The sequence below is a fragment of the Aquarana catesbeiana genome, linkage group LG09, assembly GCF_042186555.1.
Source record: "Aquarana catesbeiana isolate 2022-GZ linkage group LG09, ASM4218655v1, whole genome shotgun sequence".
Lineage (NCBI taxonomy): Eukaryota > Metazoa > Chordata > Amphibia > Anura > Ranidae > Aquarana > Aquarana catesbeiana.
Window position 1 is genome coordinate 52410552 of NC_133332.1, and position 25735 is coordinate 52436286.

The 25735-nt window shown below is 47.6% G+C and overlaps 1 protein-coding gene across 1 annotated transcript in view; it reads left to right on the forward strand.

The window, feature by feature from the left end:
* Positions 1-25735, forward strand: part of LOC141108907 (atypical kinase COQ8B, mitochondrial-like) — a 70912-nt gene that overhangs the window by 15088 nt on the left and 30089 nt on the right. Inside the window, exons 5-6 of the mRNA XM_073600876.1 lie at positions 24837-24922; positions 25018-25158. Of these exons, the coding sequence (XP_073456977.1) occupies positions 24837-24922; positions 25018-25158 (227 nt within the window). The remainder of the gene's footprint in view (positions 1-24836; positions 24923-25017; positions 25159-25735) is intronic.

Below are 25735 nucleotides of genomic sequence, written 5' to 3' on the forward strand. Positions count from 1 at the left end.
GGCCTGGCGTTGCAGAGTGGCCCTTGAGAGATTTGGGAGGACTTTAACAGCAACCCCATCAAATTCCAGATCTCCTGCATCCCATGCCTTGCGTATGTGTTCCTTGTGAATACTGTGATGGAGTCTGCAGATCACATCACAGGGCCTTGTGGGATCAGTTGGTCTGGGGCCCAGCTCCCTGTGGATCCAGTCCAGTTCCACAGGGTCTGGCAGTTCGACCCCCGCTATGCTCCGGAAAATGGCAACAGCTGTATCGGCCCCAGTCGCCTGGGGCGCACTCTGGTGGGGTGGCGTCGCCTGGGGCGCACTCTGGTGGGGTGGCGTCGCCTGGGGCGCACTCTGGTGGGGTGGCGTCGCCTGGGGGGCACTCTGGTGGGGTGGCGTCGCCTGGGGGGCACTCTGGTGGGGTGGCGTCGCCTGGGGCGCACTCATACTGTCTTTTATTTTTTCTATTTTTGTTTCTATTTCTAGTTCTTTTTCCTTTGTCCTGTTCTGTGATGATTGTGGGTTCTTCTGGTGGAGTCTTCTTGTGGAAGTCAAATTCTGGTGGAGTGGCCTCGCCTGGGGTGCACTCTGGTGGAGTGGCCTACTGGCTTCCAACCTCCCTTCACAGCCGCTTCACAACTCGTACTGTCTTTTTATTTTTTTCTATTTTTGTTTCTTTTCTCCACGATCATCGAGGGTTCTTCGAGGGTTCTTCTGCAGGGAGAGGGTGATGACAATTTTGGTTTTTTAATTTCTTCCTTTTTTTCTTTCTTTTTTCCTTTCTGACAGCGAGCGCCACTTTTTCGTGTAGTCTCAGTGTCATCGTCGCTTTCTGGAGGAAGCATAAAGCGAACACGACGTTTTTCTTTTTTTATGTAGAAGTGGGCTCGCCTTGGTCGATTATCATCTTCATGCCCTGGAGGAAGTGTAAAGCGAACATGACGTTTTGGTTTCTCTATGTCTAGGTTGCACTCTGGTGGAGTGGCCATGTCCAGTTTGCACTCTGGTGGAGTGGCCATGTCTGGGGCACACTCTGGTGGAGTGGCCTCTTCTGGAGCGCACTCTGGTGGAGTGGCCTCGCCTGGGTCGCACTCTGGTGGAGTGGCGTCGCCTGGGTCGCACTCTGGTGGAGTGGCGTCGCCTGGGTCGCACTCTGGTGGAGTGGCGTCGCCTGGGTTGCACTCTGGTGGAGTGGCGTCGCCTGGGTCACACTCTGGTGGAGTGGCGTCGCCTGGGGCGCAATCTGGTGGAGTGGCGTCGCCTGGGTCGCACTCTGGTGGAGTGGCGTCGCCTGGGGCGCACTCTGGTGGGGTGGCGTTGCCTGGGGCGCACTCTGGTGGGGTGGCGTTGCCTGGGGCGCACTCTGGTGGGGTGGCGTCGCCTGGGGCGCAATCTGGTGGAGTGACGTCGCCTGGGGCGCACTCTGGTGGAGTGACATCGCCTGGGGCGCACTCATACTGTCTTTTATTTTTTTCTCTTTTTGTTTCTTTTTCTGGTTCTTTTTCCTTTGTCCGGTTCTGTGATGATCGAGGGTTCTACTGGGTAAGTCTCCTTGTGGATGTCGAACTCTGGTGGAGTGGCCATGTCTAGGTCACACTCTGGTGGAGTGGCCTCGCCTGGGGCGCAGTCTGGTGGAGTGACGTCGCCTGGGGCGCACTCTGGTGGAGTGGCCTCGCCTGGGGCGCACTCTGGTGGGGTGGCGTTGCCTGGGGCGCACTCCGGTGGGGTGGTGTTGCCTGGGGCGCACTCCGGTGGGGTGGCGTTGCCTGGGGCGCACTCTGGTGGGGTGGCGTTGCCTGGGGCGCACTCTGGTGGGGTGGCGTCGCCTGGGGCGCACTCTGGTGGGGGGCGCACTCTGGTGGGGTGGCGTTGCCTGGGGTGCACTCTGGTGGGGTGGCGTCGCCTGGGGCGCACTCTGGTGGGGTGGCATCGCCTGGGGCGCACTCTGGTGGGGTGGCGTCGCCTGGGGGGCACTCTGGTGGAGTGGCGTCGCCTGGGGCGCACTCATACTGTCTTTTATTTTTTCTATTTTTGTTTCTATTTCTAGTTCTTTTTCCTTTGTCCTGTTCTGTGATGATTGAGGGTTCTTCTGGTGGAGTCTTCTTGTGGAAGTCAAATTCTGGTGGAGTGGCCTCGCCTGGGGCGCACTCATACTGTCTTTTTTATTTTTTCTATTTTTGTTTCTTTTTCTGGTTCTTTTTCCTTTGTCCGGTTCTGTGATGATCGAGGGTTCTTCTGGGTAAGTCTCCTTGTGGAAGTCGAACTCTGGTGGAGTGGCCTCGCCTGGGGCGGACTCTGGTGGAGTGGCCTCGCCTGGGGCGCACTCTGGTGGAGTGACGTCGCCTGGGGCGCACACGCCTGCAGGAAAGAAAAAGTCTACTGGCTTCCAACCTCCCTTCACAGCCGCTCCAACTCGTACTGTCTTTTTATTTTTTTCTATTTTTGTTTCTTTTCTCCACGATCATCGAGGGTTCTTCGAGGGTTCTTCTGCAGGGAGGGGGTGATGACAATTTTGGTTTTTTAATTTCTTCCTTTTTTTCTTTCTTTTTTCCTTTCTGACAGCGAGCGCCACTTTTTCGTGTAGTCTCAGTGTCATCGTCGTTTTCTGGAGGAAGCATAAAGCGAACACGACGTTTTTCTTTTTTTATGTAGAAGTGGGGTCGCCTTGGTCGATTATCATCTTCATGCCCTGGAGGAAGTGTAAAGCGAACATGACGTTTTGGTTTCTCTATGTCTAGGTTGCACTCTGGTGGAGTGGCCATGTCCAGGTTGCACTCTGGTGGAGTGGCCATGTCCAGGTTGCACTCTGGTGGAGTGGCCATGTCTGGGGCACACTCTGGTGGAGTGGCGTCGCCTGGGTCGCACTCTGGTGGAGTGGCGTCGCCTGGGTCGCACTCTGGTGGAGTGGCGTCGCCTGGGGTGCACTCTGGTGGAGTGGCGTCGCCTGGGGCGCAATCTGGTAGAGTGGCGGCGCCTGGGGCGCACTCTGGTGGAGTGGCGTCGCCTGGGGCGCACTCATACTGTCTTTTATTTTTTCTATTTCTGGTTCTTTTTCCTTTGTCCTGTTCTGTGATGATTGAGGGTTCTTCTGGTGGAGTCTTCTTGTGGAAGTCAAATTCTGGTGGAGTGGCCTGGCCTGGGGCGCACTCTGGTGGAGTGACGTCGCCTGGGGCGCACTCTGGTGGAGTGACGTCGCCTGGGGAGCACTCTGGTGGAGTGACGTCGCCTGGGGCGCACTCTGGTGGAGTGACGTCGCCTGGGGCGCACTCTGGTGGAGTGGCCTGGCCCGGGGCGCACTCTGGTGGAGTGACGTCGCCTGGGGCGCACTCTGGTGGAGTGGCCTGGCCCGGGGCGCACTCTGGTGGAGTGGCCTGGCCCGGGGCGCACTCTGGTGGAGTGGCCTGGCCCGGGGCGCACTCTGGTGGAGTGGCCTGGCCCGGGGCGCACTCTGGTGGAGTGACGTCGCCTGGGGCGCACTCATACTGTCTTTTATTTTTTCTCTTTTTGTTTCTTTTTCTGGTTCTTTTTCCTTTGTCCAGTTCTGTGATGATCGAGGGTTCTTCTGGGTAAGTCTCCTTGTGGAAGTCAAACTCTGGTGGAGTGGCCATGTCTAGGTCACACTCTGGTGGAGTGGCCTCGCCTGGGGTGCAGTCTGGTGGAGTGACGTCGCCTGGGGCGCAGTCTGGTGGAGTGGCCTCGCCTGGGGCGCACTCTGGTGGAGTGGCCTCGCCTGGGGCGCACTCTGGTGGAGTGGCCTCGCCTGGGGCGCACTCTGGTGGAGTGGCCTCGCCTGGGGCGCACTCTGGTGGAGTGGCCTTGCCTGGGGCGCACTCTGGTGGAGTGACGTCGCCTGGGGCGCACTCTGGTGGAGTGACGTCGCCTGGGGCGCACTCTGGTGGAGTGACGTCGCCTGGGGCGCACTCTGGTGGAGTGGCCTCGCCTGGGGCGCACTCTGGTGGAGTGGCCTCGCCTGGGGCGCACTCTGGTGGAGTGGCCTCGCCTGGGGCGCACTCTGGTGGAGTGACGTCGCCTGGGGCGCACTCTGGAGTGACGTCGCCTGGGGCGCACTCTGGAGTGACGTCGCCTGGGGCGCACTCTGGTGGAGTGGCCTCGCCTGGGGCGCACTCTGGTGGTGTGGCCTCGCCTGGGGCGCACTCTGGTGGAGTGACGTCGCCTGGGGCGCACTCTGGTGGAGTGACGTCGCCTGGGGCGCACTCTGGTGGAGTGACGTCGCCTGGGGCGCACTCTGGTGGAGTGACGTCGCCTGGGGCGCACTCTGGTGGAGTGGCCTCGCCTGGGGCGCACTCTGGTGGAGTGGCCTCGCCTGGGGCGCACTCTGGTGGAGTGACGTCGCCTGGGGCGCACTCTGGTGGAGTGACGTCGCCTGGGGCGCACTCTGGTGGAGTGACGTCGCCTGGGGCGCACTCTGGTGGAGTGACGTCGCCTGGGGCGCACTCTGGTGGAGTGACGTCGCATGGGGCGCACTCTGGTGGAGTGACGTCGCATGGGGCGCACTCTGGTGGAGTGACGTCGCCTGGGGCGCACTCTGGTGGAGTGACGTCGCCTGGGGCGCACTCTGGTGGAGTGACGTCGCCTGGGGCGCACTCTGGTGGAGTGACGTCGCCTGGGGCGCACTCTGGTGGAGTGGCCTCGCCTGGGGCGCACTCTGGTGGAGTGGCCTCGCCTGGGGCGCACTCTGGTGGAGTGGCCTCGCCTGGGGCGCACTCTGGTGGAGTGGCCTCGCCTGGGGCGCACTCTGGTGGAGTGGCCTCGCCTGGGGCGCACTCTGGTGGAGTGACGTCGCCTGGGGCGCACTCTGGTGGAGTGACGTCGCCTGGCGAGCACTCTGGTGGAGTGACGTCGCCTGGCGAGCACTCTGGTGGAGTGACGTTGCCTGGGGCGCACTCTGGTGGGGTCTGAATGTGATGGACGACAGGTATGCCGTGTGAGCCTTGTCTGCAGTTAATACCGCATACATCTTCAATAAAAGAAAAAAAAGAGAGGAATTAGATTTAGCACCTTCACCTACATTTCATATATTTTTTTCTTTTGTACAACACTACACATACAGTAGAACACGCAGGCACACAAATCACCCCCCCCCCCCCCCAGTCACAGTGACACCAATAACAGTTTTTTTTTTTTTTTCTGATTACTGCATTGGTGTCATTTGTGACAGTTATAAGTGTTAGGGCAGGTAGAGGTAGGCCCCTTTAGGTCTAGGGTACCCCCCTAATAAAGGTTTAACCCCTTGATCACCCCCTGTCGCCAGTGTCACTAAGCAATCTTTTTTCTGAACGCCGTATTAGTGTCAGAAGTGACGCTAGTTAGCCAGGTAAGTATTTAGGTTCACCGTCAGCTTTTTATAGCGTCAGGTACCCCCATATACTACCTAATAAAGGTTTTAACCCCCTGATTGCCCCCTAGTTAACCCTTTCACCAGTGATCACCGTATAAGTGTTACGGGTGACGCTGGTTAGTTTGTTTGTTATACCCGCCGTTTATTATCCAATAAAGGTTTAACCCCCTGATCGCCCGGCGGGTGATATGTTTAGGTTTTAGTGTCAGATAGGGTCTGCGTCGCTCCAGGCAGCATCAGGTTAGTGCCAGTACCGCTAACACCCACACACGCAGCATACACCTCCCTTAGTGGTATAGTATCTGAACAGATCGATATCTGATCAGATCTATACTAGCGTCCCCAGCAGTTTAGGGTTCCCAAAAACAGTGTTAGCGGGATCAGCCCAGATACCTGCTAGCACCTGCTTTTTGCCCCTCCGCCCAGCCCACCCCACCCAAGTGCAATATCGATCGATCACTGTCACTTACAAAACACTGAACACACATAACTGCAGCGTTTGCAGAGTCAGGCCTGATTCCTGCGATCGCTAACAGTTTTTTTGGTAGCGTTTGTTACATTTGCTGACAGTCTAGGAGCTTTTTTACCTGTGAGTCTCACTACTGTACCAGTAAATTTAGAGCCCAAAATGGCAAATTGAAGGTACAGTAGTGAAGAGGCCTACACGTTTTTGAGCTTGACAGATAGCGGAAGTCACTCATCTGGCAGATTCAGGCTCAGAGTATGATCCTGTAGACAGCAGCGGCTCCATGACAGATAGCTCTGACGACAGAGTTGTGGTCCCTGCCAAGGTCAGGCGTACCAGACCCCGATCTTCTGCTGTTGAGGTGCAAGAACCGCAGGGCTCTCGTTTGGAGCAGAGAAGTACTAGCGCCGCTATTCCTTCTGGTGATCTGGCAAGCACCAGCGGCCTAGTACACCCTGGTCGTACATCCACAAATGCAGTAACACTTGGTGACGTGGCGAGTCCCATAAATGCAGTTCAAGCTGGTGAGGTGGCAAGCACAATTAGTGTCCCGCTGCCACCAAGAAGAAGACAAAGACAGGCCCGTCGTGCCCATAATGTCCTTCCTGCAGAATTTGCCAATCCTAATTGGGAGCCCACCACTTCTGCAGCACCCGTACTTTCCCCATTCACTGGCCAACCCGGCATTCAGGTGGAAACAGTTGATTTTACGTCACTTGATTTTTATTCGCTGTTTTTCACCAAAGATCTCTAGAGATCTATTGTGGACCAAAGTAATTTTTATGCTGGTCAATTCATCGCTGCTAATCCCTAGTCCTCCCTTGCCAGAGATTGGAAACCAATTACGGTTTCCGAATTTAAGACCTTTCTGGGCCTATCCCTTGACATGGGCATAGTTAAAGTGAGTACGTTGCGGTCATATTGGTCCACTGACCCAATTTACCATATGCCCGTGTTCTCTGCTTCCATGGCCAGGGCACGATACTAGCAGATCTTGCGGTTCATGCACTTCAATGACAATGAACTCATGCACTTCAATGACAATGCAGATCCTGGATACGATCGGCTCTACAAAATTCGGTCCCTCGTAAACCACTTCAACCAACGTTTTTCAGACTTGTTTACTCCCCATCAAGTTGTCTGCATTGATGAGTCCCTGATTAGGTTTTCTGGCCGCTTGTCATTCAAACAGTATCTTCCCAGCAAGCGTGCCAGATACGGGGTCAAGATGTATAAGCTCTGTGACAGGGCCACAGGCTATACATGTAGTTTTATGGTTTACAAGGGAAGAGATAGTCACGTAGAGCCGACAAACTGCCCTGACTACATAGGAAGCGCTGGCAAGATTGTGTGGGACTTGGTGTCACCCTTATTCGGAAAGGGGTACCATTTGTATGTGGACAATTATTACACGAGCGTGCCACTTTTTAGTCACTTAACCACTTGCCGCCCGCCATATAGCAAAATGACGGCAGCAAAGTGGTTTCAACATCCTGACCAGACGTCATGTGACGTGATCAGGATATTAAGCCACTGCGCGCCCCCGGGGGAGCGCATCGCGGCGATCGTTGTTGCGGTGTGTCAGTCTGACACACCGCAACTCCGATCTAGATAAAGAGTCTGACGGAGACTCTTTACCACGTGATCAGCCCTGTCCAATCATGGCTGATCACAATGTAAATAGGAAGAGCCGGTGATCGGCTTTTCCTTACTCGCGTCTGACAGACGCAAGTAGAGGAGAGCCAATCGGCTGCTCTCCTGACAGGGGGGTCTGTGCTGATTGTTTATCAGCACAGCCCCCCCCTCGGATCCCACCCAGGACCACCAGGATGGCCATCCACACTGGACCACCAGGTATGCCCCCTAGATCCCCAGGGAAATACCAATCTGTGCCCAGGCAGCTGCCAATCAGTGCCCACTCCAATGCCTACCACTGCCAGTGCCACCAGGGATGCCTATCAGTGCCACGTATCAGTGCCCATCAGTGTCGCCTATCAGTGCCACCCATAAGAACCCATCTTTGCAGCCTTTCAGTGCCCATCAGTGTCGCCTATCAGTGCCCACCAGTGCCACCCATGAGTGCCCATCAGTGCCGCCTATCAATGCCCATCAGTGCTGCATATCAGTGCAGCCTACCAGTGCCCATCGTCAGTGCCCGCTCATTGGTGCCACCTCATTGGTGCCGCCTTATCAGTGCCCATCAGTGAAAGAGAAAACTTACTTATTTACAAAATTTTTTAAAAGAAAGAAAAGCAAAACGTTTATTTTTTTCAAAATTTTCGGTCTTTTTTTATTTGTTGAGCAAAAAATAAAAACCGCAGAGGTGATCAAATACCACCAAAAGAAAGCTCTATTTGTGGTAACAAAATGATAACAATTTGGGTACAGTGTAGCATGACCGCGCAATTGTCATTCAAACTGCACCCAGACAAATTTTTTATCATTTTGTTCCCACAAATAGAGCTTTCTTTTGGTGGTACAGTATTTGATCACCTCTGCGGTTTTTATTTTTTGCTCAACAAATAAAAAAAGACCGAAAATTTTTTTAAAAAACAAGTTTTTCTTTGTTTCCGGTAAAATTTTTTGTAAATAATTAAGTTTTCTTCTTCAATGACGGGCACTGATATGGCTGCACTGACGGGCACTGATACGGTGGCACTGATGGGCACCAATGAGGTGGCGCTGATGGGCACTGATGATGGGCACTGATAGGTGGCACTGGTGTGCGGCACTGATGGGCACTCATAGGTGGCATTGATTGGTACTTATGGGTGGCACTGATGGGTGCCACTGATGGGCACTGATAGTTTGGCACTGACAGGTGGCACTGATGACACTGATTGGTGGCACTGATAACATTTATTGGTGGCATTGCTGGGCATAAATAAAACATAATGGTGCCAATCAGTGCCCATTTGTGGGCACTGATTGGCACAGATTGGGCACATGTGGATGGCCATGGGGTACATACCTGGCCATCCACATGTTGCCCCTTCCCTGGTGGCCCTAGTGGCGATCCCTGGTGGTCCAGTGTAGTGATCTGAGGGGGGGGCTGCGCTGATAAACAATTTGAAATGTCTTAAAATGGAACAGACTGACACAATATGGATAAAGTATTAAACCCCATGTTAGTGTTACTGAATGAGAGGCTTTGGTGCATCCCCTTTTGTTTCACACACATTTCTGTCAATTAAATCCAATGTAAATTCTCGCCATAACATTACAACTGATTTCAAAAATATCTGATTGAAGAATAGTGATTCTGGGATATAATAATCTACATCATCACATTTTACATATCATATCTTACATATCTTATATTACAGTCATTTTTAAAACTTCAACTTTTCACTGTTTGTTTTTTTTTTTTGACTGCCACACGCCCCTGGTTTGGGGACGGGTATCGTTGTTATGGCAGCAGCTAGCTGCCATAACCCCGGTATCCCCGTGTTCAGCCGGTGGTCGGCTACAAGATAAAATTAATCTCTGCGGCGGATTCGCCGCAAGATCACTTTTATCGGTGGCGGGAGAGGGCACCCCCTCCCGCCGCTTACCGGAGCTGTTGGCAGCGGCGGAGGCGATCGCACGTGTCTCCTTGCTAGGTATGGAGACGAGTGAGGGAGAAGATGGCCCCCACCCGTCTCCATACCATAGCTGGACGGAAGCGACTTCAAAACGTTATTTCTGCCCATACTTCTTAAAAGGCACATTTTTTTTATGTCATTTTTTCAAAATGACAAAAATTTATTTATTTATTTCTTTTTTTTTTTTAAGTCCAAATATGAGATGTGAGGACTTTTTGACCCCAGATCTCATATTTAGGAGGACCTGTCATGCTTTTTTCTATTACAAGGGAAAAAAAAGGTAAAATAAATAAGAAAAAAAAAATTTTAAACGCGCCCCGTTCCGCCGAGCTAGCGTGCACAAGCGAGCGCATACGTGAGTAGCGCCTTCATAGGAAAACGGTATTCAAACCACAAGCGAGTTATTGCAGCGATCGGTAGAGCGAGAGCAATAATTCTAGCCCTAGACCTCCTCTGAAATGCAAAACATGCAACCGGTTGAATTTTTTAAATGTCGCCTATGGAGATTTTTAATGATAAAAGTTTGTCGCCATTCCACGAGCAGGTGCAATTTTGAAGCGTGACATGTTGGGTATCAATTTACTTGGCATAACATTATCTTTCACAATATAAAAAAAAAAATGGGCTAACTTTACTGCTGTCTTATTTTTTAATTCAAAAAAGTGTATTTAAAAAAAAAAAAAGTGCACTTGTAAGACCGCTGCGCAAATACGGTGTGACAGAAAGCATTGTAACGACCGCCATTTTATTCTCTAGGGTGTTAGAAAAAAAATGTATAATGTTTGGGGGTTCTAAGTAATTTATGGCAAAAAAACATGGTTTTAAATACTCATGAAAAGAGACCAAAAAAAAAAAAAAAAAAGTTATCAAGTGTTAGGGCCGATTCCCACTGCTGCGATGTCCGAGATTGGATGTGATTCGCACCGCACTGCAGTGCAAATCACATGCGATCTGATTTCAGCCATACAGATAGTATGGCTGAATTTGCATCGCATTTGGGCCAAACTCGCACAGGACCCTTTTCTTGGTCCGCAGCAGAATCGGATCGCATGGGTATTCACACCATGCGATCCGATTCCTGTTCGACTTTGCAGATCGCACTGCGATATGCAAACTGATTTGGGGGTGTCATTAACTTTTAACTGACACTCCCAGCAGTTCGCATAGGGCAGTGTGAACTGCCGCCAGGAGACATGCGATGCGGGAACCCGCAGTAGATTCGCAGGGTTCCCACATCGCAGCAGTGTCCTTAAAGAAAATCTGTACCTGATGATATACAGAGATTTTCACTCTGCCCTGTGATCTGAGCTGTATACTCCTGACACTATGGGTGGAAGCAAGTGGAATACAGGGGACGAAGTGGGTGGATTATATAAGGGGTGTGGTTTATGAGAAGTGGGAGGGGTCAACAATTATGGGCGGGGTCTGGCGCCCCCCCCCCCCCCATCCAAAAACTTCACCAGCCGCCACTGTCCACGATCACAGTTGATTGCGGTACTTAGACGAATCATCTGGTTACACCAGTCTGGACGTTTCCTACCAAGCAAAGGCCGTGGCTGGGCTATAGCCAACTGCACGCTTTTGCTTGCCATCTGGTAAGCGAGTTTTCTATTAGGTGGCGGCACTTAAATTTGATCAAACTCATCTGGGTGTCTTTTATGGACTTTGTCAACGCATACATTTTTATATACAAGTCATTGCTGGTTTAGATTTATATAGCGCAGCTTCTCTTTTCCATCTGATCTTTTTGTGTTATCTTGCAATTTAGCTGCTGCGTTTGATTTTTATATAATAATTTTCTAATTTTTTAATCAATATTGTTGTTTGATCTAGCGCGGTTTTTCCTTATAATCTATTTATAGCTCCCTCCCCCGACACTGCTCACGCATGCGGTCGCTTCTGTACACGAGCTCGGCGGGATGGGGCGCGTTTTTTTTTTCATATTCATTTTAGCTTTTATTTTTAATTTTTACACTGTTCTTTTAAAAAAAAAAAAAAAGTGTCACTTTTATTCCTATTACAAGGAATGTAAACATCCCTTGTAATAGAAAAAAGCATGACAGGTCCTCTTAAATATGAGATCTGGGGTCAAAAAGTCCTCACATCTCATATTTGGACTTAAAAAAAATAATAATAAATAAATAAAATTTTGTCATTTTGAAAAAATGACATAAAAAAAATGTGCCTTTAAGAAGTATGGGCAGAAATAACGTTTTGACGTCGCTTCCGTCCAGCTATGGTATGGAGACGGGTGGGGGCCATCTTCTCCCTCATTCGTCTCCATACCTAGCAAGGAGACACGTGCGAGCGCCTCCGCCGCTGCCGACAGCTCCGGTAAGCAGCGGGAGGGGGGGCCCTCTCCCGCCACCAATTAAAAGTGATCTTGCGGCAAATCTGCCGCAGAGATTACTTCTATCTTGTAGCCGACCACCGGCTGAACACGGGGATACTGGGGTTATGGCAGCTAGCTGCTGCCATAACAACGATACCCGTCCCCAAACCAGGGGCGTGTGGTAGTCAAAAAAAAAAAACAGTGAAAAGTTGAAGTTTTAAAAATGACTGTAATATAAGATATGTAAGATATGATATGTAAATGTGATGATGTAGATTATTATATCCCAGAATCACTATTCTTCAATCAGATATTTTTGAAATCAGTTGTAATGTTATGGCGAGAATTTACATTGGATTTAATTGGAATAAAATAATAAACCCCATGTTAGTGTTACTGAACATGCTTTGCTCAGGTGCTTCCACTTTCATTTCACACACATTTTCTGTCAATTAAATGCTTTGCTAAAATAATTTGTGCAGGCAGTCACTAAGCCATTTCTGGTCAGGGGGGAGAGTCTTATTACTGGGAGGGGGGCGAGAGAGACTGTAGGCAGGACAGTGTAGTGTAGTATAGTATGGAGGTCAGTATAGTGGTTAGTGTAGTATAGTATAGTGGTTAGCATAGTGGTCAGTATAGTGTAGTTTAGTATGGTGGTTAGTGTAGTGGTTAGTGTAGTGGACAGTGTAGTTTAGTATGGTGGTTAGTGTAGTGGACAGTGTAGTTTAGTATGGTGGTTAGCATAGTGGTCAGTATAGTGTAGTTTAGTATGGTGGTTAGTGTAGTGGACAGTGTAGTTTAGTATGGTGGTTAGTGTAGTGGACAGTGTAGTATAGTGTGGTGGTCAGTGTAGTGCACTGTTGCCAACCGTCAGTATTTTTACTGGCAGCCAGTAAAAAACAGGCAATTTTCTCTTGCCAGTAAAAGTAAAAGGTTGCCAGTAAGAAATATGGCTGTGACGCTCGGCTTGGTCCGAAGTCGGCTGAGACCATCTGAGTGCCTGCTACAGTGTGATCCGGTGGCTCTGGCGGAGGCGGTGCCTGAGCATGTCGTGTGATGTCATGGTGCAATGGAGCCAAGCAGAGCGGCCAGAGCCTCGTGTGTGGGTCTGGGGTATGGGAGCAAGGCAGGCTGGGACCGGGACTGTCATTGCTGTTTAGACTGGAGTGGACTGGAGGGACCACTTGGCTTGGAGAGAGACTCTCACTGTGAATCAGGAGGTGACGTGTTGTGTCAGTGAGGTCTCATCATCATTTTCGCCTGTGCTGCTGTACACTGCTATCAGTGTTACTGTGAGAGTGAATTTTATGTGTGTGCCGCCCATTCTAATTTCTCACCCTCCTGAGTGATGTGCCTGAGCTACTTACTTACTAAACCAAAAATAAAATAAGAAATATGTTTTTTGCCTTATTATCTACCTTAAACCAGATGCTAATTGCATATTGTATTTGTTTGTAGCCTAAATACTGTAATTTGCAATTTGGAAATGTCAGTAAAAACGTGGCTCTGCCAGTAAATTTGGGGTGTTGTGTCAGTAAATTTCAATCTGGTAGGTTGGCAACACTGGTGTAGTGTAGTATGGTGGTCAGTACAGTGTAGTGGACAGTGTAGTATAGTATGGTGGTCAGTGTAGTGTAGTGGTCAGTGTAGTATGGTGGTCAGTGTAGTGTAGTGGACAGTGTAGTATGGTGGTCAGTGTAGTGTAGTGGACAGTATAGTATAGTGGTCAGTGTAGTGTAGTGGTCAGTGTAGTATGGTGGTCAGTGTAGTGTAGTGGACAGTGTAGTATGGTGGTCAGTGTAGTGTAGTGGACAGTGTAGTATAGTATGGTGGTCAGTGTAGTGTAGTGGACAGTGTAGTATGGTGGTCAGTGTAGTGTAGTGGACAGTGTAGTATGGTGGTCAGTGTAGTGTAGTGGACAGTATAGTATAGTGGTCAGTGTAGTGTAGTGGTCAGTGTAGTATGGTGGTCAGTGTAGTGTAGTGGACAGTGTAGTATAGTATGGTGGTCAGTGTAGTGTAGTGGACAGTGTAGTATGGTGGTCAGTGTAGTGTAGTGGACAGTGTAGTATGGTGGTCAGTGTAGTGTAGTGGACAGTATAGTATAGTGGTCAGTGTAGTGTAGTGGTCAGTGTAGTATGGTGGTCAGTGTAGTGTAGTGGACAGTGTAGTATGGTGGTCAGTGTAGTATAGTGGACAGTGTAGTATAGTATGGTGGTCAGTGTAGTGTAGTGGACAGTGTAGTATGGTGGTCAGTGTAGTGTAGTGGACAGTGTAGTATGGTGGTCAGTGTAGTGTAGTGGACAGTATAGTATAGTGGTCAGTGTAGTGTAGTGGTCAGTGTAGTATGGTGGTCAGTGTAGTGTAGTGGACAGTGTAGTATAGTATGGTGGTCAGTGTAGTGTAGTGGTCAGTGTAGTATGGTGGTCAGTATAGTGTAGTGGTCAGTATGGGGGGCAGTGTAGTGGACAGTGTAGTGTAGTATAGTGGACAGTGTAGTATAGTGGTCAGTATAGTGGTTAGTGTAGTATAGTATAGTGGTTAGCATAGTGGTCAGTATAGTGTAGTTTAGTATGGAGGTTAGTGTAGTGGACAGTATAGTGGTCAGTACAGTGCAGTGGACAGTGTAGTATAGTGTGGTGGTCAGTGTAGTGTAGTGGTCAGTGTAGTGTAGTATGGTGGTCAGTATAGTGCAGTGGACAGTGTAGTATAGTATGGTGGTCAGTGTAGTGTAGTATGGTGGTCAGTATAGTGCAGTGGACAGTGTAGTATAGTATGGTGGTCAGTATAGTGCAGTGGACAGTGTAGTATAGTATGGTGGTCAGTGTAGTGTAGTATGGTGGTCAGTATAGTATGGTGGTCAGTATAGTGGTTAGTGTAGTATAGTATACTGGTTAGTATAGTGGTCAGTATAGTGTAGTTTAATATGGAGGTCAGTGTAGTGTAGTGGACAGTGTAGTATGGTGGTCAGTGTAGTGGACAGTGTAGTATAACAGACCGTGTAGTATAGTGGTCAGTGTAGTGTAGTATAGTGGTTAGTGTAGTATAGTATAGTGGTCAGTATAGTGTAGTTTAGTATGGAGGTCAGTGTAGTATGGTGGTCAGTATAGTGGACAGTGTAGTGGACAGTATAGTATAGTGGTCAGTGTAGTATGGTGGTCAGTATAGTGGACAGTGTAGTATAGTGGTCAGTGTAGTGGACAATGTAGTGGACAGTATAGTATAGTGGACAGTGTAGTGTAGTATAGTGGTCAGTGTAGTATGGTGGTCAGTGTAGTGTAGTGTAGTGGACAGTGTAATATAACAGACCGTGTAGTATAGTGGTTAGTGTAGTGTAGTATAGTGGTTAGTGTAGTATAGTGGTCAGTATAGTGTAGTTTAGTATGGAGGTCAGTGTAGTATGGTGGTCAGTATAGTGGACAGTGTAGTATAGTATAGTGGACAGTATAGTATAGTGGTCAGTGTAGTATAGTGGTCAGTGTAGTATAGTGGTCAGTGTAGTGGACAATATAGTATAGTGGTCAGTGTAGTATGGTGGTCAGTGTAGTGGACAGTGTAGTATAGTGGTCAGTGTAGTATGGTGGTCAGTATAGTGGACAGTATAGTATAGTGGACAGTATAGTATAGTTGTCAGTGTAGTGTAGTATAGTGGTCAGTATAGTATAGTGGTCAGTATAGTGTAGTTTAGTATGGAGGTCAGTATAGTGGACAGTATAGTATAGTATAGTGGACAGTATAGTATAGTGGTCAGTGTAGTATGGTGGTCAGTATAGTGGACAGTATAGTATAGTGGACAGTATAGTATAGTGGTCAGTATAGTGGACAGTATAGTATAGTGGTCAGTGTAGTATGGTGGTCAGTATAGTGGACAGTGTAGTATGGTGGTCAGTATAGTGGACAGTATAGTATAGTGGACAGTGTAGTATAGTGGTCAGTGTAGTGTAGTATAGTGGTCAGTATAGTATAGTGGTCAGTATAGTGTAGTTTAGTATGGAGGTCAGTATAGTGGACAGTATAGTATAGTGGACAGTGTAGTATAGTGGTCAGTGTAGTGTATAGTGGTCAGTGTAGTATGGTGGTCAGTATAGTGGTCAGTGTAGTATAGTGGACAGTATAGTATAGTGGACAGTATAGTATAGTGGACAGTGTAGTATAGTGGACAGTGTAGTATAGTGGTCAGTGTAGTATAGTGGTCAGTATAGTGTAGTTTAGTATGGAGGTCATTGTAGTATGGTGGTCAGTATAGTGGACAGTGTAGTATAGTGGTCAGTGTAGTATGGTGGTCAGTATAGTGGACAGTATAGTATAGTGGACAGTGTAGTATAGTGGTCAGTGTAGTATGGTGGTCAGTATAGTGGACAGTATAGTATAGTGGACAGTATAGTATAGTGGTCATTGTAGTATGGTGGTCAGTATAGTGGACAGTATAGTATAGTGGACAGTGTATTATAGTGGTCAGTGTAGTATGGTGGTCAGTGTAGTATAGTGGTCAGTGTAGTATGGTGGTCAGTGTAGTGGTCAGTGTAGTGGACAATGTAGTGTAGTGGTCAGTATAGGAATCAGGTAGGTCAGTACTATTGTATTTGAAGGGACTCAGGGATAGCTAAAAGTCCTCAGGTTAGGTGGGGGGGCGCAAATTACTTGCCTTGCCCCGGGTGCTGACAACCCACGCTACGCCACTGCTCTGATTGGTTGACTTTAAGTCACACCTGTACTCCAAGATGAAAGGTGTAAAGTGCAGCAATTGGCTGGAATGAGGGTGTGGTGGTGGTAGGAGAAGGTCTAGCAGCTGACTGGCCCGTTGCCTTGGAGATGGCTGAGTCACCTCCTGGTCCTCATCTCTCCCCAGCTGTTCTGTGACAGGAATGTCGGTCGTTGATTGGCTATCCGGTGATCCCGCCCCCGGCTTCTCGCTCCTGCACTCCCCCAGGCTATTGGTAGATAGTTTTACCAGTTCGCGATTTCAACCAGTTATGGCAATTAGGTCTCTGGATGAAAGCCGGGCCGTTATTGGCTGCTCTTCCCCTCCACCGCCTGAGCGGAGTAAGAGGAGCCGAGCTGTGATTGGCCGTCACTTGCAGATGGCGGTCCTGTATCGGAGAGTGGAGGACCAGGCGCTGCCGGCGGTTTGTGTTCCATCACCGACAGTGAAGTATAACGCACGAGCTGACGTGGAACCAGAGCGGGTCCTTCACAGGCTTCCGTGGGCGACGTCTTCACTCTCCGATACAGGACCGCCATCTGCAAGTGACGGCCAATCACAGCTCGGCTCCTCTTACTCCGGTCAGGTGGTGGTGGAGGGGAAGAGCAGCCAATCACGGCCCGGCTTTCATCCAGACACCTAATTGCCACAGCTGGTTGGAATCGCGAACTGGTAAAACGATCTACCAATAGCCAGGGGGGAGTGCAGGAGCGAGAGGCCGGGGGCGGGATCACTGGATAGCCAATCAACGACTAAACAATATATAGAGCTGAAGACAGCAGGTGATTGAGAATGGAGACCAGTCCCCTATAGATGGATAAATATGGACTCTCTCTGTACTGATATAGTTTGATCCATGAGTGCAGGTACTTTTTTTTAGTACTTTTTGTATCTATCACTATTTATATTACTTACCAATCTCGGTGTTTGTATATCGCTGATGTTTTTTGGCTTTACAGCCGGAACCGAAAAATCCAACAACGGCTCTGAAACAGCGGCGCACAAATCCCTGGGTCCTCTTCATTTTGATCGGGGTATCTGCAGGCTGGTCACTGATACCTCCTATGCTGCGCTTCTCTTTGGTGTTTTTAAGAGAAAATCGCTGATTACATTTAAATCGGTTCATTATTAAGAATAAAGAAACACGCTCTAAATGTACAATAGAAATCGCAATGAAATTGAATTGATTTAAATCAAATCCAATAAAATCGCAAAAATATCTCAGGAGAGATACAAAAAACACGTCTTCACTGATGAGTGAACACTATGTCTCTGCTGCCTGCCTTGTCTGCGACTGGTCTATACCGGATTGGCCGATGACATCATAGGCAGAAATAACTGACGTTTTTTCTTAAAGGGGCCACGTCCTTATTTGTGAACTCTGTGAATTCAGCCTGTAGGATCAGTATAGGGATCTAATAGGGACACGGCTCCTGGAAGAACATGGTATTGTGAATGAGATTTAACCCTTTCACTACCAAACTATGTTTGTTCATTTATTTCAACCCTTTAACTGCCAAACCATGTAAACCCCCCCCCCCCCCCTCCTTACACACATATTAACCCTTTCACCGCCAAATCATTTTTCCCCATTTCTCCCCCATATGTTATACTGCCAATCATATTTTCCCCCATTTTTAACCCTTTAACTGCCAAGTCAAATGTTTTTCCTTTCATTTATGAACCATTTCACTGCCAAACCATATTTTTTAAGTTTTTTTTTTTTTAACCTTTCTATGAAAAACAAAGATTTTTTTTTAAATTTTGGTTTTTTGAAACTCTTTTATCGCCAAACCAAATTATTATTTTTTTTTAACCCTTTCACTACCAAACCAATAGTTTTTTGTTTTTTTTTTTTCCCCCCCATTTCTCCCCCATATGTTAAAGCGGAGCTCCACCCACTTTTTGAAGTCCTCCGCATCCCAAGCCGCTGTATGTGCTGAAAACGATTTGGCATATCATTTTTTTTTTTTAAACTCAGTTATAATGAAGATTGAAATCTTCCTCTGGGCCGCGGCCGAGCTCTTCATTTCCTGCTCTGCAATGCCTCCTAGGAGATGTTTGTCATCAATCCCAGGAGGCAATAGGCATAGCTGGGCCATAGCATGGCGTTATTTCCAAATCGGAAATGACACGAAGCAAGGCGGCGGCCAGCGCTATTTTTAAAAAGGGTAATCAGGCTTTTGTTGCCATGGTTACTAAAGCTTTTTATACACAGTGATGGGCGGTGGGCGAGGCGGCTGGAACATCTTGGCTCTGATTACATACAGTTTTGTATGGGGTAAGTGTGGAACTGGCAGGCGAGGGGTGAGCAAAGCGGTGATTGATCGAGCGACAGGGTGGGTTGAGTGAGTTGGCCAGGTTTGATGCCGCCCCCCCAAAAAAAAATCACAAAGACCCCTTTCACACTGAGGCGCTTTTTGGGTGCTTTTGCACTAAAAAAAGCGCCTCTCAATGCTCCCCAGTGTGAAAGTCTGAGTGCTTTCACACTGGAGCGGTGTGCTTGCTGGACAGGAAAAAAAGCAGCATGTTTGGGGCGGTGGGGGCACGATGTATTATACACCCCTCCTCCACCGCCCCTGCCCATTGAAGTGAATGGGCACCGCCTGCAAAGTGATTCGGCAGCAGCGCTGTTCAGACGCTATTAACCCTTTCCAGCTAGCGGACGAATAGCGCCGCTATACCAGCAATAAAGCGCTGCTAAAACTTTACTGCTAATGCCCCCACCGCCCCAGTGTGAAAGCCGCCTCTGCACATCACTGCCGCTCAGTGGATATTTTCTACATTTGATCACGATTATCTCTATACCCTACAGACCGTTGTGTGTGAAAATAGCAATATATAAGTAGTTTATGAGATCCTCCCACCATCCCATCTAACACCAAAACCCATCCCACATTTTTCACCATTAATAACTTCAGAAAATTGTCTTCAATACATCTAGATGCATAAATTAATTTTGTGGCTGCCATGCTCTTTGCTAATTTTATTTTATTTTTTTTAACTGAAAAGGTATACAGAAAAAAGTAGCCGGTGAGTGTAGATATTTAGTGTCAGTGTTGGGGACACTAGTTCTGGTGACAACCAGGGATTCTGCCACTTTTGTTGATTTCTCTCACTTTCTGTTTTGACTATGAGGCAGGAAGTGAATGGAAATCTCCCCAATGGGGACACAGATGGCAAAAAACTGACAGGGGTTATAACCCTCCCTTACTTTATACCAAAAAAAAAAAAAATTCTTGGGACAGCTGCTGTCTCCATCTCCTAGCACCTCCCCCAGAACACTACAATAGAGATATTACATCATACTGCCTCCACCCCGCCTCTAACTATTCTGCTCCGCCCACTCCTCAATATGAATCCTCTGTTATCTTCCTTCATTTACCAAGAGACTACAGGAGTCTCCTCCCACCGATTGTCCCTGGTTCCACCCCCCCATACAGGATCCATGGTTCATATCCATGGTCAAAGCTTTCACTAAAATGACGGACCACCCACAAGTCCAGGTCCATGTGGACAGCAGTCATTGGTTGCAAGGGAAGCCAGAGTCCCTAGTTACCAATGAGCTCACATGTATCCTACGTCCTCTGAAGCAGGTTTGTCCTCCCGGCTCCTGCCTGCCAGGCTACAGAGACATCTGGGACAGGGCTGATCTATGAGTAAGCACTGAATCATGAGTGCGAAACGCGTCAGCTGAGCCTGTACGTTCTGCCAGATTGTCTTGTATTTTTGATGATCCTATTTTTACAATAAAGCCAATTTTTCTACTTCATCCGGTGTGCGGCATCCAGATTCTCCTATTTAAAATCTGGGACAGGGCACTTATCTATGGGGCACTGTGATGGTGCAAATCTATGGGCACACTCCATATTCCCAATGCACACGTACCTGGACTGAGCTCTGAAAGTTTTGGGTGCTGTAGCGACAACCAGCTGGATACTGGAGCCCATGCGATATGTAGATATTCGCCAGAACACCAACAATGCAGAGCCACGCAGAACCCCTTCACCGGGGGAGGGGGGGGGGGTCATCACATGCCTGACGAAGGGGTCCTGCATGGCTCTGAAACATTGCACTACATTGTTTTGGGTTGTGACTATTCTTTGAATAAAAAACGTTTGGACGAAATTGATGATCCTTGGTGTGTTGGCGAATATCTACATATCAACTTCTTTATGGGGATACTCTGATGGGGGCAACTTATTTATGGGGCATCTAATCTATGTGCGTACTATGATAGGGAACTGATCTATATATGTACCCTCATGGGGGCAACTATTCTATGGGGGTATTATATTGGGTGCGACTAATGTATGAGGGCACTGTGATGGGAGCAACTGATCTATGGGGCTACTGTGATGGGCCAACTGATGTATGGGGACACTGATAGGGGAACCAATCTATAGTGGCACTGTGATGGGGCAATTCATCTATGGAGCACTGTAATAGGGGCAAATGGGTCCAATTTGATGGGGACCGCTAATCTATGGGGCACGCTAATGGGAAAAATTAATCTATGGAGGCACTGTGATAGGGCAGTTTCTCTGTGGGGCCGCTGTGATGGGGCAACTAATCCATGGGGACAATCTGATAGGACAATTAATCTATGGGGGTACTGTAATGTAACCCCTTGATCACCACATTAGTGCAACACAAGCGCTTGCAGAGTGACCTCATTCACCTGTGGGTTGCAATCACAGGTGGCAGTGCCCGCTGAAAGTGACAGGGCATATAATTCCTGCCACGGAACGCAGCATGTGTGCACCCCTGGCCGCTGCCTCTGAAGATAAAGAGGGAAGCAGTTGAGGGGGAGGGCAGTAAAAGCGTGGCTCAACCACAAGGTTTTTACCCTACTAAACTCATGTTTGAACAAGCCTTTATGCTGTCAACTTTTGTGATACACTTTTAGACTTCTTTCACACAAAGCCTAAAGCCGAGGGGGCAGTAAAAGCAGATGATTGAACCACAGTTTTACCGCTCCCTGACCTCCCACCTGAACACTAACATACAGCGGCTCACATTTGCACACATGCCTCAGCTGCGATGCCGTGCTGTACGGTCGTGAAAAAATTAAACAGCATATCACTTATGGCGGGCTGTGCCACCACCTGAATGTAGTTCTATGGGGCGGCACTACACTTGCACTTCAAGCAATACATGTGATTGCAGCGTGGTAGTAAAGCAAGTAGGGGATTCAATCAGGTGCTGAGAAGGCAACATATCGCTTGTCAAACACCTCTGAAAAGCGAACTGCCGCACTTGTGAACGATCCCTTACAGGCCTACAACACAAATACATTCTATTAGCCGCCAGTGTCCTAGCAGCAAAAGGACTCTAGGCAGCAGTGGCTGCATGTGTTGTGAATACAACCTTAGGATCACCATACACAATACAATCTCTGTATAACCAACAACTGCGTTAGGACCTGTATGTCGGCTCCTCTTTCCGGGTTCAGGGCGTGAACGATGATTACCCCGAGATGGTAACCCCTTCCCTGCCAGTGTGACAGTGTATAGTATTATCACTGGTCACTGTATTAGTGTTGCTGGTGATGACAGTGTCAGTTAACCACTTCAGGAAGGATTTACCCCCTTAATGACCAGGCCATTTTTTGTAATATGGCACTGCGTCGCTTTAACTCACAATTGCGCGTCCGTTGATGTCCGTTTTTTCCCACAAATAGAGCTTTCTTTTGGTGGTATTTGATCACCTCTGCATTTTTTTATTTTTTTTTATTGCTTGCGCTATAAACAAAAAAAGATCGACAATTTTGAAAAAAAAACAATATTTTTTACTTTCTGCTATAATACATATCCAAAAAAACAAATGTATTCATCAGTTTAGGCCAATATGTATTCTGCTACCTATTTTTGGTAAAAAAAAATCCTAATAAGCGTATATTGATTGGTTTGCGCAAAAGTTATCGCATCTACAAACTATGGGAAAGATTTATGGACTTCTTTTATTTTTTTATGTTTTTACTGGTAATGGCGGTGATCTGTGATTTTTAGTGGGACTGCGACATTTTTTGGCGACCAGTGACCATTATTACACTGATCAATGCTAAAAAAAAATGCACTGATCAATGCATAAAGCTGGTAGGGAAGGGGTTAACACTAGGGGGCAATCAAGGGGTTAACTGTGTTCCCTAGGTGTGTTCTAACTGTGTGGGGGATGGGCTCACTGGAACATCACAGAGATCGCTGTTCCCGATCACTGGGAACAACAGATCTCCATGATGTCTCCTGTCAGAATGGGGATCCACCTTATTTACATAGGCAGATCCCCGTTCTGCCTCTGTGGATTGCGGGTCGCCGGCGACATCGAGCGCAGCGGGTGCACGCGGGCCCACAGTGTCACATGCACAGGTACGGCGGTTTGCACAATCGAGCCAACCTGCCGCTGTTTTATATACAGTGGCTGGTCGGCAAGCGGTTAATCAGCATAAATGGTGCATTTCATATACAACTATATAGAGCAGACCAAAAAGTGACAGGTTGAATTTTACAAAAAATACAGTGGGTGCAGATTAAAAAAAAGGAGAAAAGACAATTTTTTAAGAAATTTAAAATTACAATTTTTTTCTTTCTTTAATTCCTTCTTTTTTTTTAATTTATTCTCTTCCTTTTTCTCTTTTCTTATATTTTTTTGAATGGTGTTACCCTTTAATTTCTTCAGCTCCAGAAAGGTTTACCCGCCCTTCATGGCCAGGCCATTTTTTGCGATACCGCACTGTGTTACTTTAACTCACAGCCACGTTGTACCCAAATAAAATTAATGTAATTATTTTCCCACAAATAGAGCTTTCTTTTGGTGGTATCTGATCACCTCTGCGGTTTTTTATCTTTTGCGCAATAAACAAAAAAAAACAATATTTTTTACTTTCTGCTATAAATCATGCCAATTAAAGATCAAATTTGTCCATCAATTTGGGCTAGTATGTATTCTGCTAACATATCTTTGGTAAAAGTTATACAGTCTACAAACTATGGGATAGATTTAAGAACATTTTATTTATTTATTTATTTTTTACTAGTAATGGAGATCAGTGACTATTAGCAGGACTGTGACAAATCTGACACTTTTTGGGGACCAGTGACACCTATACAGTGATCAGTGCTAAAAAAAAAATGTCACTGTCACTGTACTAATGACACTGGCAGGGAAGGGGTTAACTGTTGGGGAGGTGCTTTTGACTCGGGGAAGAACGAGATCCGTGTTCCTGCTTGGCAGAAACACAAGATCTCCATCTTCCCCTCTTGACAGAACAGCGATCTGCTTTGTTTAACTAGGCAGACCACCGTTCTGTCTGCCTCGGGAACAATCGTGGGTCTCGGCAGACATCAGGTCCGCCTGCTGTGCTGCTGTGATTGGACACAGCGGGAGCAGGTCACATGAGCGCCCCCGACCCGCTGAAAGCAATCACGTACAGGTATGTGATTTCGTGCTGAAGGGCCGCCCTGCCCCAGTATATATGCTCGGGGCGTTCCTGAAGCGGTTAATGACATTATGTGAATCAGATCATACCTGTTCTAGCACAACTAACAAAGTGTCTATGTACAGGGGTACCTCACAATGTATGCCCCTTTTTTTAGATGAGTGTTCTGTAAAGTGGACCTGAACTCGCAAACCTAAGATCATCTAAGGCAGTGTATCTCAACCTGTTTTCAGTCAAGACACCCTTCAAAATTCTGCACAATCTCGAGGCACCCCATTCTAGAGTGTAAAAAAATTAAGTTTTACATAACGAAGCAACATCCACACACATAAGACACCTGGCATTACAAATGATTCATTTTTCTAAAGCAAATACACCCTTGCACACTGGTACTGACTAGTAGTCCAATGTTTCTCTTTTCCCTATGTTTTTTTCTCCCTCACTCAGCCAATGTGACCCCAGTGCTGATGAAGAGGGACAGGGGATTAGCAAAAAAGGATGCTGTTCAGGCGCCCGACGTCCTTATCAACCGATTAAGTCATTGTTAGGATGCCGGCAAGGGTGTAATGGTGCATAATGAAAACCTGTGGCTTTGTGTAACTAAAAGGCAGGCTAGATCTACCTGCTGGCTTATATACAATTTTTGCTAAAGCACCCCCGAGGGAACCTGAAGACACTCCAGGGTGCCTGGGCAACCTGGTTTAAAAAGGCTGATCTAAGGCACTACTGCTTCTGACTGCTAGGCTCACAAGATTTGGAGTTATGTTTGATTATGTTACCATTGGTGGCACTCATTGTTCTCGTTGTTGGAAAGAAAGCCGCTCATGAGGACCCATAGTGCAAGGATCTCCCTGCTCCTCTTTAATTCTTTCTGTTATTCTGTTTTTTTTGAGCCTCTTGCTGCTTCTTGAATATTTGGGTCAATAAAACATATACCGTATTTATCATTTTTGTATCTGTTTGATCCGCAGATAATAGTTTCATTAGTCCACAGCTGCAGAAGATATTTGAGAGGGTTAGACAGAGTGCAGATTATATGCCAGCCTGGCAGATGACGGTAAGTGTGGCCACAATTGCAGGTTTAATGTCAATTTTAAGGTTATATTTGTCCAGAAGGATAATGGGGGCTTATTTTTTCCTTTGTTTTCACAGAAAGTCCTAGAGGAGGAACTGGGCCCTGACTGGAGAGACAAACTGGCATATTTTGAGGAGCGACCCTTTGCAGCAGCCTCTATTGGTCAGGTACACCTCGCAAGGCTGCTGGATGGGCGTGAGGTGGCTATGAAGATTCAGGTGAGTTTACTGTGCAGGGCTTGTTAAATTTGCTTTGAATCTAGGAGCCAGCTAAAAAAGTTAGGACCCAGCTTTTCTTTTTTTTTTTTTTTAACTAACAAATCCTCTGGGTGGAACATGTAAAATGTTCCAAAAGGTGAACCTATCCTTTAACCCTTTTGCTGCCAGAGCGGTTTTGCCTTTTTTGCACACGTTTAAAAAAAAATCATTTTAGGCCTTAAAGTGTTTGTAACCCTAAAAAAAGGGGGGAAATCCTGTTCCCTTATAGCAGGTTAAATAGCACAGTGCTTGTGTCTGGCTGATCCTGCATGGTTCTGCCCTCCCCCCTGTAAACTGACCACGGTTTATCATGGCTACTGAGCCCTGACACTGTGGTCAGTTTACGTGCCTCCATCATCTGCAGCTCTCCTGTCCTCTCCCTACCTCCCTCCCTCCCTGCCTGTCAGCTCGGTGTCTGTTTGAGCAGTCTCCGCCACCTGCCGCTATTAGTATAAAAGTTTTAGAAATGTCACTGGCAGCCCCTCTCCTGTATCTAGCAATAACACACCCTGTAAGTGTTTTTTGTAAACGGTGCCTC